This window comes from Taudactylus pleione, unplaced genomic scaffold (genome assembly GCF_031769625.1).
Source record: "Taudactylus pleione unplaced genomic scaffold, aTauple2 ptg000530l, whole genome shotgun sequence".
NCBI lineage: Eukaryota > Metazoa > Chordata > Amphibia > Anura > Myobatrachidae > Taudactylus > Taudactylus pleione.
The window spans coordinates 704,790-722,272 of record NW_028284932.1 but is presented as its reverse complement, the minus strand read 5'-3'; the positions used below and the strand labels follow the sequence as shown (position 1 = coordinate 722,272).

The 17,483-nt window shown below is 44.9% G+C and overlaps 1 protein-coding gene across 1 annotated transcript in view; it reads right to left on the bottom strand.

The window, feature by feature from the left end:
* Positions 1-723: 723 nt before the first annotated feature.
* LOC148501171 (terminal nucleotidyltransferase 5C-like) overlaps positions 724-17,483 on the bottom strand; it is a 195,067-nt gene continuing 178,307 nt past the window's right edge. The window contains exon 3 of the mRNA XM_088450843.1: positions 724-1,998. Coding sequence (XP_088306969.1) covers positions 802-1,977 — 1,176 coding nt within the window. The 5' untranslated portion in view covers positions 1,978-1,998 and the 3' untranslated portion in view covers positions 724-801. The remainder of the gene's footprint in view (positions 1,999-17,483) is intronic.

Genomic DNA, 17,483 nt, shown 5'->3' with positions numbered 1-17,483 from the left:
AAAGCCCCAGGGCAGAATAACACCATTATTATAGCTGAGTGACATGTTTTTGCATAAGGCTTCAGCCAACCAAATATTAGGGCAAGTGATTGCGCCATAAGTCTGTTATCACATGAAAATGGGCAGCTCAGCATTAAACTGTAGAATGCACTAATGGTTTACGCTACTAAGCATTATTTGCATTATCATTGGTATAACAGGTGAGAAAGATGCGGGTAAGTAACCTTTGCTCTTCAGCCATTAGTAAGCTACGATCACCAATAACGTTTTATGTCACAGCTGGAAACTTCAGTTCCACAACAACGGGAGAGGAAAGATTTCACAGCAACGCAAAGATTATTAAGACATAAAACAAAAAGCACTCATTGATAAATACAGCCCACAAACAGTGTAACATCATTAGAAATGTCATTAAAAATCATTCATAATACAATACCACCCTTGTAAGAATATATTTTTTTCATATGGCACCCTAACATTGGCACGGAGTTATTCATTAAAAATATAAAATTTCATTTTTTTTTTTTTTTTACAGCAAATGAACCTATTTCTATATCACAGTATTTCAGATTTGTCAGTAGACACTTTTCAAGCCACAGCAGGTCTACATAGAAACGATTTACAAAGTTACGCTTAGGAGAGACTTAAATGGACCATAGCGACAAATGTAATGGTCGGAGTAATCAATACTAAAGTATTTACTTAAAGTGATATTTTGCACAACAAATAGTCATTCAACAAGAGGGGTTTGGGCTTGCTCTTACTGAGACCTTTATTTCTCTGATGTGATGTGAGTACCCGTTACACCAGTTCACTCTGCAGGTGTATGTGAAACTGGTACGGCTGGTAGAAGATCGCCGGCTGCCCCTGAGGAATGTAGTAGTTGTTGAAGTTTCTGTCACTCATGTAGGGGGCCGGCTGATAGTAGCACGTAACGTTTGCTGCGTTGGGGATGATGTTTTGCTCCCCAAGAACTTTCAAAGCAAGAATGGTAATCATGTTCAGAGTTTGCCGACGCTCGTGACCCATTAGGCAAACTGTGCTTTCGTTCACCACGGAACGCAGTATCATTAAGTAGTCATACTTGCTTTTCTCCTCTCCGATGAAATGATTGCGCAAGTAAGACTCGATTTTCCTCTGCTGTTCCTCCACGTCAGGAAAGTCGATGAAAAACCTGGAACACATGTAACGCTCCAGGGACTTAATTTCAGCCTCATCGGCTGGCTTGTAGTCACGCACTAAGAGATTGCTATATTTGAGAAGGCCACCTCCTCTAATCTCTTCTGGATTCCTTGTTGCAATGAGTCGGGACCTCAGATGTCCCATGGCTTCCTTGAAATCCCCATACATGCTCTCCGCAACAACGGCGGGGTAGGAGTCTGAGGTCAAGTCACAGTCCTCGTCTGTGTAAACATTTAGGATTGAATCCAGAATTATCTGGAAAGAGTCCACACTAAACTCAAATTGCCGTCTTAAAGAGTTGACAAATTTAAGCTCCACATTCTTGCCGCTGTTGTTGGACAAGGAGATTAAACTCCAGCGGTCATGTTCAGTCGATACCTTAACCATCTTTTGGACATATGCCTCATTCATGGTGAGAGCTGTGATCTTCTCCTTGTTGACACATTTGGGCAGAAAATCTAAAAGAGAGTCCAGGACAATCTCCTTAACGGTCTGAAACGCCTGCTCTCCAGGAAGCTCTACACCAAAAATGATGTCCAAGTCTTTACAGCTGGTCCCGTTCTGCTGCATGAGGATATGACTGGCTGTGGATCCGTTCAGGCGGATGTCACGTATCACAATCTGCTTTTTTACAAGTTGTTCTTTCACCACATGGATGATATCCTTGGGCTTCACTTCCATGGTTGGGAAGTTCCCTCTTCCGTGGATGGGTATAATCTCGGTAAGGACCTGATCTAGAATGGTGACTTGGTCCTGGCTCAGATTGCTGAATCTGCAGTCCGACTCCTCAGTCATGATGGACAACTAGTGCTACAACTGTATGGGGAAAAAAGACCGTGTTAGGATCATTTGTAGCAGAGGGTGAAGAACATACAAATATACAGTATATCAAGTTTTGGGTTAACACATTTAAGAGGAGTACACCTAGAATACAGTATAACATTTGAAAGAAAGGACTTTAGAGAAGGGAAAGAAAGAACAAAAGTATCAATCTGGTCTCATTTGCCATAGAAAGGTTTTTTTGCATCTTCAGATCAATTTATGTGGCGTGCTTATGTCCTATTACAACTTTTACGCCCTGACATGTAGTTATATTAGTAAGAAGAGTTATTTTGTCCATGTGTCCATCTCCTGCACCAAGTCCAAGTTCCATTACTGAGCAGTCTTACGATTTCCCTGTCCTGGAGAACCATAAATACCCTTTTTTCTATTTATTTTAGATGTCTTCCAACTTCCTACAGTATGACTAAAAAGTATGGTCTTCTATATTACGCCCTGCAACAGTTATCATATAGGGTTATATTTCTCTCTAGCTTCCATCTCTGTAAATATCTATTAATATATCTAGTATACATATATTCAAGATGTAGTTAAGATGCTGGCAGTCGGGATGCTGGCGCCTGAATCCCGACCTGAGGCCAGAATAATGGCGCCGGAATCCCGACCCGAGGCCAGAATAACGGCGCCGGAATCCAGACAGCCTGCATCCTGAACAAAAGTATAGTGGGCGTGTTAGGTTTACACCGCAGAGAGGGAGGGTTAGGTTTAGGCACCACCAGGGAGGGGGGGTTAGGTATAGGCACCAAGGGGGAAGGTAGGTTTAGGTACTAACAGGGTGGGTTAAGGTTAGGCTGTGGGGAGGAGGGTTAGGCTGTGGGGGAGGAGGGTTAGGGTTAGGCTTTGGGGAGGGTTAGGGTTAGGCTGTGGGGAGGGTTAGGGTTAGGCTGTGGGGAGGAGGGTTAGGGTTAGGCTGTGGGGAGGAGGGTTAGGGTTAGGCTGTGGGGAGGAGGGTTAGGGTTAGGCTGTGGGGAGGGTTAGGGTTAGGCTGTGGGGAGGAGGGTTAGGGTTAGGCTGTGGGGAGGAGGGTTAGGGTTAGGCTGTGGGGAGGAGGGTTAGGGTTAGGCTGTAGGGAGGAGGGTTAGGGTTAGGCTGTGGGGAGGAGGGTTAGGGTTAGGCTGTGGGGAGGAGGGTTAGGGTTAGGCTGTGGGGAGGAGGGTTAGGGTTAGGCTGTGGGGGAGGAGCGTTAGGCTGTGGGGAGGAGGGTTAGGGTTAGGCTGTGGGGAGGAGGGTTAGGGTTAGGCTGTGGGGAGGAGGGTTAGGGTTAGGCTGTGGGGAGGAGGGTTAGGGTTAGGCTGTGGGGGAGGAGGGTTAGGGTGTGGGGAGGAGGGTTAGGGTTAGGCTGTGGGGAGGAGGGTTAGGGTTAGGCTGTAGGGAGGAGGGTTAGGGTTAGGCTGTGGGGAGGAGGGTTAGGGTTAGGCTGTGGGGAGGAGGGTTAGGGTTAGGCTGTGGGGAGGAAGGTTAGGGTTAGGCTGTGGGGGAGGAGGGTTAGGGTTAGGCTGTGGGGGAGGAGGGTTAGGGTTAGGCTGTGGGGAGGAGGGTTAGGGTTAGGCTGTGGGGGAGGAGGGTTAGGCTGTGGGGGAGGAGGGTTAGAATGCAAGAAGGGAGGGGGAGTTAGTATACTTACCGAGCCCTTGTCGGGATTCTCAGCATCGGGATGCCGCTGTTGGACTGCCAGTCTCACGTATGTATTCCGTATATTCAGTGTATTAGCCATGTATATATAGCCACGCTTGCCTACTTTTGAAAAAGCATTGTGCCTTATACCCAATGCAAGTAGCCATAGGGATCATTGTGCCTTTTACCCAATGCAAGTAGCCATAGGGATCATTGTGCCTTATAAGTTATAACCAATGCAAGGAACTGGCACTGATGATCCCATTTGAATGTATAGATCCAGGGGCGTTTTAAGAGAGGAGGGGGCCCATGTGCACTCCTCGTACGGGGCCCCCTCCTCTCTCCCTGGTGGCTGGCAGCCGACTGACGCGGCTGGCCAGCCACCGGAGCATTAGTAGACTCCGGGCACTACAGTGTGCCCAGAGTCTACTGCACTTGCGCAGAACGCCGGAAAATGGCCGTGGCGGCCATTTTCCCGGTGTTCTGAGCAGCAGTGACACCCAACGCGGGACCTCGGAGGTAAGTTTAAAAAAAATATGGGTGCAGTGTGTGCGGTGCGGAACCCCCCTGGACCCGGGCGCCCGTGTGCCCCGCACACTTCACCCATTATAGATACACCACTGTATAGATCTCTGATTTATTTTTCCAAGTATATAACAGTTAGATAATGGGGGTAAGGTGCATTCAGTTATACTGTACAGAAGGCACATAAACAGGTATACTGTACAGAAGGCACATATACAGTTATACTGTACAGAAGGCACATAAAAAGTTATACCGTACAGAAGGCACATATACAGTTATACTGTACAGAAGGCACATAGACAGTTATACTGTACAGAAAACACAGACAGTTATACCGTACAGAAGGCACATAAACAGTTATACTGTACAGAAGGCACATATACAGTTATATTGTACTGAAGGCACATAAACAGGTATACTGTAAAGAAGGCACATAAACAGTTATACCGTACAGAAGGCACATAAACAGGTATACTGTACAGAAGGCACATATACAGTTATATTGTACTGAAGGCACATAGACAGTAATACTGTACAGAAGGCACATAAACAGGTATACTGTAAAGAAGGCACATAAACAGGTATACTGTACAGAAGGCACATAGACAGTTATATTGTACAGAAGGCACATAAAGAGATATACTGTACAGAAGGCACATATACAGTAGGGGTGTGCACCGGCCACTTTTCGTGTTTTGTGTTTTGGTTTTGGATCTGGATCTTTCTTCGTGTTTTGGATCTGGATTGGTTTTGCCAAAACCACCCTTCCGTGTTTTGGGTTCTGGGTTTTGTGTTTTGGATCTGTATTTTTTTGAAAAAAAGCATAAAAACAGCTAAAATCACAGAATTTGTAGGTTTTTCTGCTCCTATGCTATTATTAACCTCAATAACCTTAATTTCCACTCATTTCCAGTCTATTCTGAACACCTCACACCTCACAATAGTGTTTTTATGTCCAAAAGGTTGCACCGAGGTAGCTGGATGACTATGCTAAGCGACACGAGTGGGCGGCACAAACACGTGACCCATCTAGGAGTGACACTGCAGTGGCAGACAGGATGGCAGTTAGAAAAACTAGGCCCCAAACTGTACATAATGCAAAGAAAAAAAGAGGTGCAAGATGGAATTGTCCTTGGGCCCTCCCACCCACCCTTATGTTGTATAAACAGGACATGCACACTTTAACAAATCAATCATTTCAGCGCCAGGGTCTGCCACACAACTGTGGCTGAAATGATTGGTTCGTTTGGGCCCCCACAAAACAAGCTGGCAATTAATGTGTCCCTGCACAAACTGGCTCTACGGAGGCAAGATGTCATCCTCATCCTCCTCATCCACCGATTCCTCACCCTCTTCAGTGTGTACATCCTCATCCTCACAAAGTATTAACTCGTCCCCACTTGAATCCACCACCACAGGTCCCTCTGTACGTTCTGGAGGCTGGTCTCCCTGGAAGAGCTGATAATTCATTTTGATGAACATCATCTTCTCCACATTCTGTGGAAGCAACCTCCTACGCCTTTCGCTGACAAGGTTCCCGGCTGCACTAAACACTCTTTCGGAGTACACACTGGAGGGGGGGCAACTCAGGTAAAATAGAGCCAGTTTGTACAGGGGCCTCCAAATTGCCTCTTTTTCCTGCCAGTACAGGTATGGACTGTCTGACATGCCTACTTGGATGCTGTCACCGATGTAATCCTCCACCATTCTGTCAATGGTGACAGTATCATATGCAGTGACAGTAGACATGTCAGAAATTGTTGCCAGGTCCTTCAGTCCGGACCAGATGTCCAAACTTGGTCCTGCCTGCCCTGCATCACCGCCAGCGGGTTGCTTAGGATACCTAAGTTTTTTCCTGGCAGCCCCAGTTGCGGGAGAAAATGAAGAAGGAGCCGTTGACGTGTCACGTTCCGCTTCAGCTGACAGTGTGTTCACCAGCAGGTCTTTGCACCTCTGCAGGCTTGTGTCGGCCGGAAAGAGAGACACCACATAGGCTTTAAACCTAGGATCGAGCACGGTGGCCAAAACGTAGTGGTCTGATTTCAACAGATTGACCACCCTGGAATCCTGGCAAAGCGAATGAAGGGCTTCATCCACAAGTCCCACATGCCGAGCGGAATCGCTCCGTCTTAGCTCCTCCTTCACTTTCTCCAGCTGCTTCTGCAAAAGCCTGATGAGGGGAATGACCTGACTCAAGCTGGCAGTGTCTGAACTGACTTCACGTGTGGCAAGTTCGAAGGGCTGAAGAACCTTGCACAACACAGAAATCATTCTCCACTGCGCTTGAGTCAGGTGCATACCCCCTCCTTTGCCTATGTCATAGGTGGATGTATAGGCTTGTATGGCCTTTTGCTGCTCCTCCATCCTCTGAAGCATATAGAGGGTTGAGTTCCACCGCGTCACAACCTCTTGCTTCAGGTGATGGCGGGGCAGGTTCAAGAGTGTTTGCTGGCGCTCCAGTCTTCGGCACGCAGTCGCTGAATGGCGAAAGTGGCCAGAAATTTTTCGGGCCACCCAAAGCGTCTCCTGCACGCCCCTGTCGCTTTTCAGAAAATTCTGCACCACCAAGTTTATTGTGTGAGCAAAACATGGGACGTGCTGGAATTTGCCCAGATGTAATGCCCGCACAATATTGGTGGCGTTGTCAGATATCACAAATCCCCAGGAGAGTCTAAGTGGGGTAAGCCACTGGGCGATGATTTCCCTCAGTTTCTCTAAGAGGTTGTCGGCGGTGTGCCTCTTACTGAAACCGGTGATACACAGCGTAGCCTGCCTTGTAACGAGCTGGCGTTTCTGAGATGCTGCTACTGGTGACGCTGCTGCTGTTGCTGCGTAAGGTGATACATCTACCCAGTGGGCTGTCACAGTCATATAGTCCTTAGTCTGCCCTGTTCCACTTGTCCACATGTCCGTGGTTAAGTGGACATTGTGTACAACGGCATTTTTCAGGACACTGAGGACACTTTTTCTGACGTTTCTGTACAGTCTCGGTATCGCCTGCCTAGTGAAGTGGAATCTAGACGGGATTTGGAACCGGGGACACACTACCTCCATCAATTGTCTAAATCCCACTGCACTAATGGCGGATACCGGATGCACGTCTAACACCAACATAGCAGTCAAGGCCTCAGTTATACGTTTTGCTTCAGGATGACTGCTGTCGTACTTCATCCTCCTCGCTAAGGACTGTTGGAGGGTCAATTGTTTAGTAAAAGTAGTGGTGTTCCTACTTCCTCTCTGGGATGATGAACGACTCCCAGCAGCAGCAGCAACAGCAGCAGCGGCAGCAGTAGGCGTAGCAATGCAGGATCCTCCGGAGGAATCCCGGATAGGAGAGTCAGTCATGCCAGTGATATGGCCTGCAGGACTACTTCCAATCCTAACTAAGGAGGAAATTGACGAGGAGGGAGTTGACGGTGTGGTTTGCAGGCGCTTGGATACAACAGGACAACGGGATTTAGGTGTCCCTGGACTGCTTACGGTCTTAGCCAAAGTTTCTGAACTTGACAGTAACTTTTTATGAACGCGCTGCAGGTGCCGTATAAGGGAGGATGTTCCTAGGTGGTTGACGTCCCTACCCCTACTTATTTCACCTTTACATATGGTACATATGGCAAGACAGTTGTTGTCCGGATTTGGATAGAAATATTGCCAGACCAAAGAGGTGGAATGTTTGGTCTTCTGCCCAGGCATGACCGTGATGGGCTTTTTCATCCCACGGACAACAACTGTCTCCCCCGGAGCCTGATTTAAACAAACCACATCACCATCAGAATCCTCCTCGCCAACTTCCTCCTCAGCGCCAGCTACACCAGTATCCTCATCCTGTTGTACTTCAACAGTGACATCTTCAATTTGCATATCAGCAAGTGGACTGTGGGTGCTCCTTTCAGCACTTGCAGGGGGCGTGCAAATGGTGGAAAGAGCCACCTCTTCCCGTCCAGTGCTGGGAAGGTCAGGCATCGCAACCACCACCACACTTGGACTCTCCTTGGGGATTTGTGATATCTTCTTAGAAAGCACAGTTCTTCGCTGTGCTTTTGCCAGCTTAACTCTTTTGATTTTTTTAGTGGGAGGAGTGCTTCCATCGTCATGTGAAGCTGAACCACTAGTCATGAACATACTAGGGATCGACCTTAGCCGTTCCTTGCCACTCCGTGTCGTAAATGGCATATTGGCAAGTTTACGTTTCTCTTCAGCTGATTTAAATGTCTTTTTCAAGGTCATTTTCCTGAACTTTGCCATTTGGGATTGTATGTGCCCTCTACTATGACATTGGGCATCGGCCTTGGCAGACGACGTTGATGGCATGTTATCGTCTATGTCATGACTAGTGGCAGCAGCTTCAGCACTAGGAGGAAGTGGTTCTTGATCTTTCTCTATTTTATTTTTATCGGAGAAAGTTTGGTCCTCCATTTATGTTATATCGATTTGATATATACGTGCGGCTAAACACAGAAAATAATTTTTTTTTGGGTTTGGACTGGAGTGTACTTTGTGGGTTACAGCACCCTTTAACGGTCAAGCCAGCCGGCCCTTTACTTATGACACAGGCGCACGCTTGGCACTACTTTGCTGATGCACGTGCGGCTACTGCGCACACAATTCACAAACACAGAAAATAATTTTTTTTTGGTTTGGACTGGAGTGTACTTTCGGGGGTTACAGCACCCTTTAACGGTCAAGCCAGCCGGCCCTTTACTTATGACACAGGCGCACGCTTGGCACTACTTTGTTGATGCACGTGCGGCTACTGCGCACACAATTCACAAACACAGAAAATAATTTTTTTTTGGTTTGGACTGGAGTGTACTTTCGGGGGTTACAGCACCCTTTAACGGTCAAGCCAGCCGGCCCTTTACTTATGACACAGGCGCACGCTTGGCACTACTTTGTTGATGCACGTGCGGCTACTGCGCACACAATTCACAAACACAGAAAATAATTTTTTTTTGGTTTGGACTGGAGTGTACTTTGGGGGTTACAGCACCCTTTAACGGTCAAGCCAGCCGGCCCTTTACTTATGACACAGGCGCACGCTTGGCACTACTTTGTTGATGCACGTGCGGCTACTGCGCACACAATTCACAAACACAGAAAATAATTTTTTTTTTGGTTTGGACTGGAGTGTACTTTCGGGGGTTACAGCACCCTTAACGGTCAAGCCAGCCGGCCCTTTACTTATGACACAGGTGCACGCTTGGCACTACTTTGTTGATGCACGTGCGGCTACTGCGCACACAATTCACAAACACAGAAAATAATTTTTTTTTTGGTTTGGACTGGAGTGTACTTTCGGGGGTTACAGCACCCTTAACGGTCAAGCCAGCCGGCCCTTTACTTATGACACAGGCGCACGCTTGGCACTACTTTGTTGATGCACGTGCGGCTACTGCGCACACAATTCACAAACACAGAAAATAATTTTTTTTTGGTTTGGACTGGAGTGTACTTTCGGGGGTTACAGCACCCTTAACGGTCAAGCCAGCCGGCCCTTTACTTATGACACAGGCGCACGCTTGGCACTACTTTGTTGATGCACGTGCGGCTACTGCGCACACAATTCACAAACACAGAAAATAATTTTTTTTTTGGTTTGGACTGGAGTGTACTTTCGGGGGTTACAGCACCCTTAACGGTCAAGCCAGCCGGCCCTTTACTTATGACACAGGTGCACGCTTGGCACTACTTTGTTGATGCACGTGCGGCTACTGCGCACACAATTCACAAACACAGAAAATAATTTTTTTTTTGGTTTGGACTGGAGTGTACTTTCGGAGGTTACAGCACCCTTAACGGTCAAGCCAGTCGGCCCTTTACTTATGACACAGGCGCACGCTTGGCACTACTTTGTTGATGCACGTGCGGTACTGCGCACACAATTCACAAACACAGAAAATAATTTTTTTTTTGGTTTGGACTGGAGTGTACTTTCGGGGGTTACAGCACCCTTAACGGTCAAGCCAGCCGGCCCTTTACTTATGACACAGGCGCACGCTTGGCACTACTTTGTTGATGCACGTGCGGCTACTGCGCACACAATTCACAAACACAGAAAATAATTTTTTTTTGGTTTGGACTGGAGTGTACTTTCGGGGGTTACAGCACCCTTTAACGGTCAAGCCAGCCGGCCCTTTACTTATGACACAGGCGCACACTTGGCACTACTTTGTTGATGCACGTGCGGCTACTGCGCACACAATTCACAAACACAGAAAATATATTATTTTTTTAACACTTGGGGGGAGCACCCCTGATGGACAGAGCACCCCCTGGACAACACTACAGCACTCCTTTAGGACTGGGACACTGCACAGGACTTTGGAGTGGACACAGCCCCTATGGAGAACTGACTGCACAACACAGTCCAGCCAGCCCCTATGGACTTTGAAGTAGTGGACACAGCCCCTATTAACAACAGCAGCACAGCACAACACAGCCAGCCCCTATGGACTTTGAAGTAGTGGACAACAGCAGCACTACACTACACTACACTACACTACACTACACTACACAGCCCTAACTCCCACCCTCCCTCTTCACTGTCCACAGCCGAGTGAGAAAATGGCGCCGACGCGGGTACCTTATATAGGATCCAAAACCCGCGAGACTCGGAAGGCGGGATGATGACGTTTTGCCTCGATTTCAGATCCGAGTCAGGCGGGAAAAGTCGAGCCTGACTCGGATCGGACTCGGATCGGGGGGGCTCGGGGGGGTTCGGATTTCAGAAATCCGAACCCGCTCACCCCTAATATACAGTGATACTGTACAGAAGACACAGACAGTTATACCGTACAGAAGGCACATAAACAGGTATACCGTACAGAAGGCACCTATACAGGTATATTGAACTGAAGGCACATATAAAGTTATACTGTATAGAAGACACAGACAGTTATACTGTACTGAAGGCACATATACAGTTATACTGTACATAAGGCACATATAGAGTTATATTGTACAAAAGACACATAGGGCTCTATTTATCAACATTATTTTTACTAAAATAATGTGAAAAAGGGTGTTTTCACACACTTTTCACATTATTTTAGTATCACCTATAGTTATTACAGGGCAATTGGAGTAGAATTCGTAAAATTCTACTCCAACCCCTAAGTATCACTTATTTTTAGTAAAGCAGATCGCATTTCCCATAACTGTAATGGGAAATGTGATCCGACCAGAGTTACTAAAAATAAATGTGAAAAAAATATCGGGGAAAGCCCTGTGATAATAACACCACCTGGAGGTGGCGTTATCCAGGGTCTCCCCCGGTTACCGGACTCCTGGCCTGCTCTAACGGGAAGAGCGGAGCCGGGAGTTGGTCCCTGTAATCAGCTGTGTGGTCTAAACAGACCGCAAGCTGATTACTGTAGAAAAAAGAAAAAAAAAATAGTAAAAAAAAAAAATTACTTACCTGACTCCAGGGATCGGTGATCGGGCCTCCGGTGATGACTCCCCTCCGGTCAGCTGGTCTCCCACAGTGCACTGCTGCCCGGTCATCAGGTGATCGGGCCCCAGTGCAGTATGGGAGATCACCTGACCAGAGGAATGGAGAACATCACCGGAGGCCTGGAGCATGCAGGTAGCAGGGGCGACCGGTCGGCGCATGCGCGGGCACTTAATCACGGTATTTTTGGTGAAAATACCGTGATAAGGTTCCGAAGGGGATTAGCAGGGACAGAGCTTTATCGCAAACTCTGTCCCTGTAAGGGATTTGTAGTAAATCCCTGTGATATTGCCTAAATTCACAATGCGAATTCACTCGGTAATATCACACTACAATCTGCATTACCAATGCGGATTGTAGTAAATAGAGCCCACAGACAGTTATACTGTACAGAAGGCACATAAACAGCTATATTGTACAGAAGGCACATAGACAGTTATACTGTACAGAAGGCACATAGACTGTTATACTCTACATAAGGCACATATACAGTTATACTGTAAAGAAGGCACATAGACAGTTATACTGTACAGAAGACACATAGACAGTTATACTGTACAGAAGGCACATATACAGTTATACTGTACAGAAGATGCATAGACGGTTATACTGTATAGAAGGCACATATACAGTTATACTGTACAGAGGGCACATATACAGTTATACTGTACAGAGGGCACATAGACAGTTATACTGTACAGAAGACACAGACAGTTATACTGTACGGAAGGCACATATACAGTTATATATTGTACAGAGGGCACATATACAGTTATACTGTACAGAGGGCACATAGACAGTTATACTGTACAGAAGGCACATAGACAGTTATACTGTACAGAGGGCACATATACAGTTATACTGTACAGAGGGCACATAGACAGTTATACTGTACAGAAGACACAGACAGTTATACTGTACAGAAGACACATAGACAGTTATACTGTACAGAAGACACAGACAGTTATACTGTACAGAAGACACATAGACAGTTATACTGTACAGAAGGCACATATACAGTTATACTGTACAGAAGATGCATAGACAGTTATACTGTATAGAAGGCACATAGACAGTTATACTGTACAGAAGGCACATATACAGTTATACTGTACAGAAGATGCATAGACGGTTATACTGTATAGAAGGCACATAGACAGTTATACTGTACAGAAGACACAGACAGTTATACTGTACAGAAGACACAGACAGTTATACTGTACGGAAGGCACATATACAGTTATACTGTACAGAGGGCACATAGACAGTTATACTGTACAGAGGGCACAGACAGTTATACTGTACAGAAGGCACATAGACAGTTATACTGTACAGAGGGCACATATACAGTTATACTGTACAGAGGGCACATAGACAGTTATACTGTACAGAGGGCACATAGACAGTTATACTGTACAGAGGGCACATATACAGTTATACTGTACAGAGGGCACATATACAGTTATACTGTACAGAGGGCACATAGACAGTTATACTGTACAGAGGGCACATAAACAGTTATACTGTACAGAAGGCACATAGACGGTTATACTGTACAGAAGGCACATAGACGGTTATACTGTACAGAAGGCAAATAAACGGTTATACTGTACAGAAGATGCATAGACGGTTATACTGTATAGAAGGCACATAGACAGTTATACTGTACAGAAGACACAGACAGTTATACTGTACAGAAGACACAGACAGTTATACTGTACGGAAGGCACATATACAGTTATACTGTACAGAGGGCACATAGACAGTTATACTGTACAGAGGGCACAGACAGTTATACTGTACAGAAGGCACATAGACAGTTATACTGTACAGAGGGCACATATACAGTTATACTGTACAGAGGGCACATAGACAGTTATACTGTACAGAGGGCACATAGACAGTTATACTGTACAGAGGGCACATATACAGTTATACTGTACAGAGGGCACATAGACAGTTATACTGTACAGAGGGCACATAGACAGTTATACTGTACAGAGGGCACATAGACGGTTATACTGTACAGAAGGCACATAGACGGTTATACTGTACAGAAGGCAAATAAACGGTTATACTGTACAGAAGGCACATAGACGGTTATACTGTACAGAAGGCACATAGACAGTTATACTGTACAGAAGGCACATAAACAGTTATACTGTACAGAAGGCACATAGACAGTTATACTGTACAGAAGGCACATAGACAGTTATACTGTACAGGAGGCACATAAACAGTTATACTGTACAGAAGGCACATAAACAGTTATACTGTACAAAAGACACAGACAGTTATACTGTACAGAAGGCACATATACAGTTATACTGTACAGAAGACACATAGACAGTTATACTGTACGGAAGGCATATATACAGTTATACTGTACAGAGGGCACATATACAGTTATACTGTACAGAAGGCACATATACAGTTATACTGTACAGAAGGCACATAGACAGTTATATTGTACAGAGGGCACATATACAGTTATACTGTACAGAAGACACAGACAGTTATACTGTACAGAAGACACATAGACAGTTATACTGTACGGAAGGCATATATACAGTTATACTGTACAGAGGGCACATATACAGTTATACTGTACAGAAGACACATATACAGTTATACTGTACATAGGGCACATATACAGTTATACTGTACAGAAGGCACATAGACAGTTATACTGTACAGAAGGCACATTGACAGTTATATTGTACAGAGGGCACATATACAGTTATACTGTACAGAAGGCACATAGACAATTATATTGTACAGAAGGCACATAGACAGTTATATTGTACAGAGGGCACATATACAGTTATACTGTACAGAAGACACATAGACAGTTATACTGTACAGAAGACACATAGACAGTTATACTGTACAGAAGACACATAGACAGTGCAAAAACTATTAATAACACTGATAACAGTTGAGAAACAATTTGATACAAAATGATTCTGAGTAAAGTGAACTACGGGCTTTGGGGGCCGAGGACAGAACAAAGCAATATATAAACAACACGTACAACTCCCTCATGTATACAGAGTCGTTAAAGAGATAATTACATGTTAATGAGAGAGATTGTACGTCTGTCCAATCATAGGACCCGGGGGACCCAGCAGGCTCAACGGTGAATATTTAAACACATGTAATGATCAGATTGTCTCTATCTAGAGACATGTTCAGAGCAGCTGAGGGGTTATAGGAGCCGAGAGCCAGAGAAAGTGTTTATAGCCCTCCTTGTGTCACATTCTATATGTATCTAGAATACATTATATCAGTTCGGGGAACGTGACGCTTACAGATAATCTTCGTTGTGTCACATTCTATATGTATCTAGATTACATTATATCAGTTCGGGGAACGTGACGCTTACAGAGAATCTTCATTGTGTCACATTCTATATGTATCTAGATTATATTATATCAGTTCGGGGAACGTGACGCTTACAGATAATCTTCGTTGTGTCACATTCTATATGTATCTAGATTATATTATATCAGTTCGGGGAACGTGACGCTTACAGAGAATCTTCATTGTGTCACATTCTATATGTATCTAGATTATATTATATCAGTTCGGGGAACGTGACGCTTACAGATAATCTTCGTTGTGTCACATTCTATATGTATCTAGATTATATTATATCAGTTCGGGGAATGTGACGCTTACAGATAATCTTCGTTGTGTCACATTCTATATGTATCTAGAATATATTATATCAGTTCGGGGAACGTGACGCTTACAGATAATATTCGTTGTTTCACATTCTATATGTATCTAGATTATATTATATCAGTTCGGGGAACGTGACGCTTACAGAGAATCTTCGTTGTGTCACATTCTATATGTATCTAGATTATATTATATCAGTTCGGGGAACGTGACGCTTACAGAGAATCTTCGTTGTGTCACATTCTATATGTATCTAGATTATATTATATCAGTTCGGGGAACGTGACGCTTACAGAGAATCTTCGTTGTGTCACATTCTATATGTATCTAGATTATATTATATCAGTTCGGGGAACGTGACGCTTACAGAGAATCTTCGTTGTGTCACATTCTATATGTATCTAGATTATATTATATCAGTTCGGGGAATGTGACGCTTACAGAGAATCTTCGTTGTGTCACATTCTATATGTATCTAGAATATATTATATCAGTTCGGGGAACGTGACGCTTACAGAGAATCTTCGTTGTGTCACATTCTATATGTATCTAGATTATATTATATCAGTTCGGGGAACGTGACGCTTACAGAGAATCTTCGTTGTGTCACATTCTATATGTATCTAGATTATATTATATCAGTTCGGGGAACGTGACGCTTACAGAGAATCTTCGTTGTGTCACATTCTATATGTATCTAGATTATATTATATCAGTTCGGGGAACGTGACGCTTACAGAGAATCTTCGTTGTGTCACATTCTATATGTATCTAGATTATATTATATCAGTTCGGGGAATGTGACGCTTACAGAGAATCTTCGTTGTGTCACATTCTATATGTATCTAGAATATATTATATCAGTTCGGGGAACGTGACGCTTACAGAGAATCTTCGTTGTGTCACATTCTATATGTATCTAGATTATATTATATCAGTTCGGGGAACGTGACGCTTACAGAGAATCTTCGTTGTGTCACATTCTATATGTATCTAGATTATATTATATCAGTTCGGGGAACGTGACGCTTACAGATAACTATTAATGTCCATTGCGCATGCGCACACCAACGATGGCTCCAACATCCATTTGTGAGCAAACAATGGTGGCGATAGCAAAACATGTAACAATGATGCCACCCTCCCGTTGGCTATACTTACTCTGCCCCGACTCTGGCAAAACAGACGCCACTCAAAGTGGCAGGGACGGGGCAATATAGAGAAAGGGTGAGAGTGCAGCTTTCTTTCCTAAACAATCGTTTCCCAACTCAAAATAATCATTTAGATATTAGAATGTAATAATGGAACAGCTTTTATAAAAGCTTATAACAGGACCATCTTAACGTACGGGCACAGTGGGCACCTCCCCAGAGCCCTACGATTCTAGGGCCATTGGAGCAGGGGCAGGCTGGGCGGGGGGCATCTATAATGAGTGTGCGGACGCTCGCTCCGTGCATCGGGGAGCCAGCTGGGGGGTGGTCAGAGAGAGCTCCCCGCTATGATTGTGAATTACACACAAGCGGACAGACAGCTTTATCTATCTGCCTCCCAGCCTGCAGCCACAGAGCCAGCATTAGGGTGGGGTCCTCAGGGGGCGCATACAGTGGGCCCTCCTCTCACAGGGGGCTCCCCCATACTTTAATCACAGCTGCAATGCAGGAACTGCACTGTGAACTGGAGAAGAGAAGAGGGAAGTGTAGTCAGTAATTCTCGCTTTGCATCATGGTCTTTTATGTTTAAACATTGATTTTGTTAGAAGTACCAATAAATATAAAGGTTTAGTTTTATTAACTGTTTATATTTTTAAGTCTGTCCTAGCTTATCATACAACTATTATTTTGTTTTATATCCCTAATGTATAATATGTACTGTATGTCTTACATCTGATTCATGCCATATACAACTCTTAATGTTCAGCAATCCAGCCGACAACATGGATTTTCGTGACACATGGCAGCAACCTGTGAGCATGAGGGTGAAAGGGATAAATGATTTCTCATTAAACAGAGCGACAGACCACGGAAATCTCTGCATTACGCTTCAAAAGGTCAAATCATTTCATGGCTGGGAAGAGAGCAGCTCCGTCAGCTTCCGCCTGTGAGTCCGCTGTGGGTAGAGGCTCAGTTTTCCTAAGACCCCAAATAGCTCTGTTTGTTCTGAAGAGGAGAAGCAACGTGACGGCAGTAAC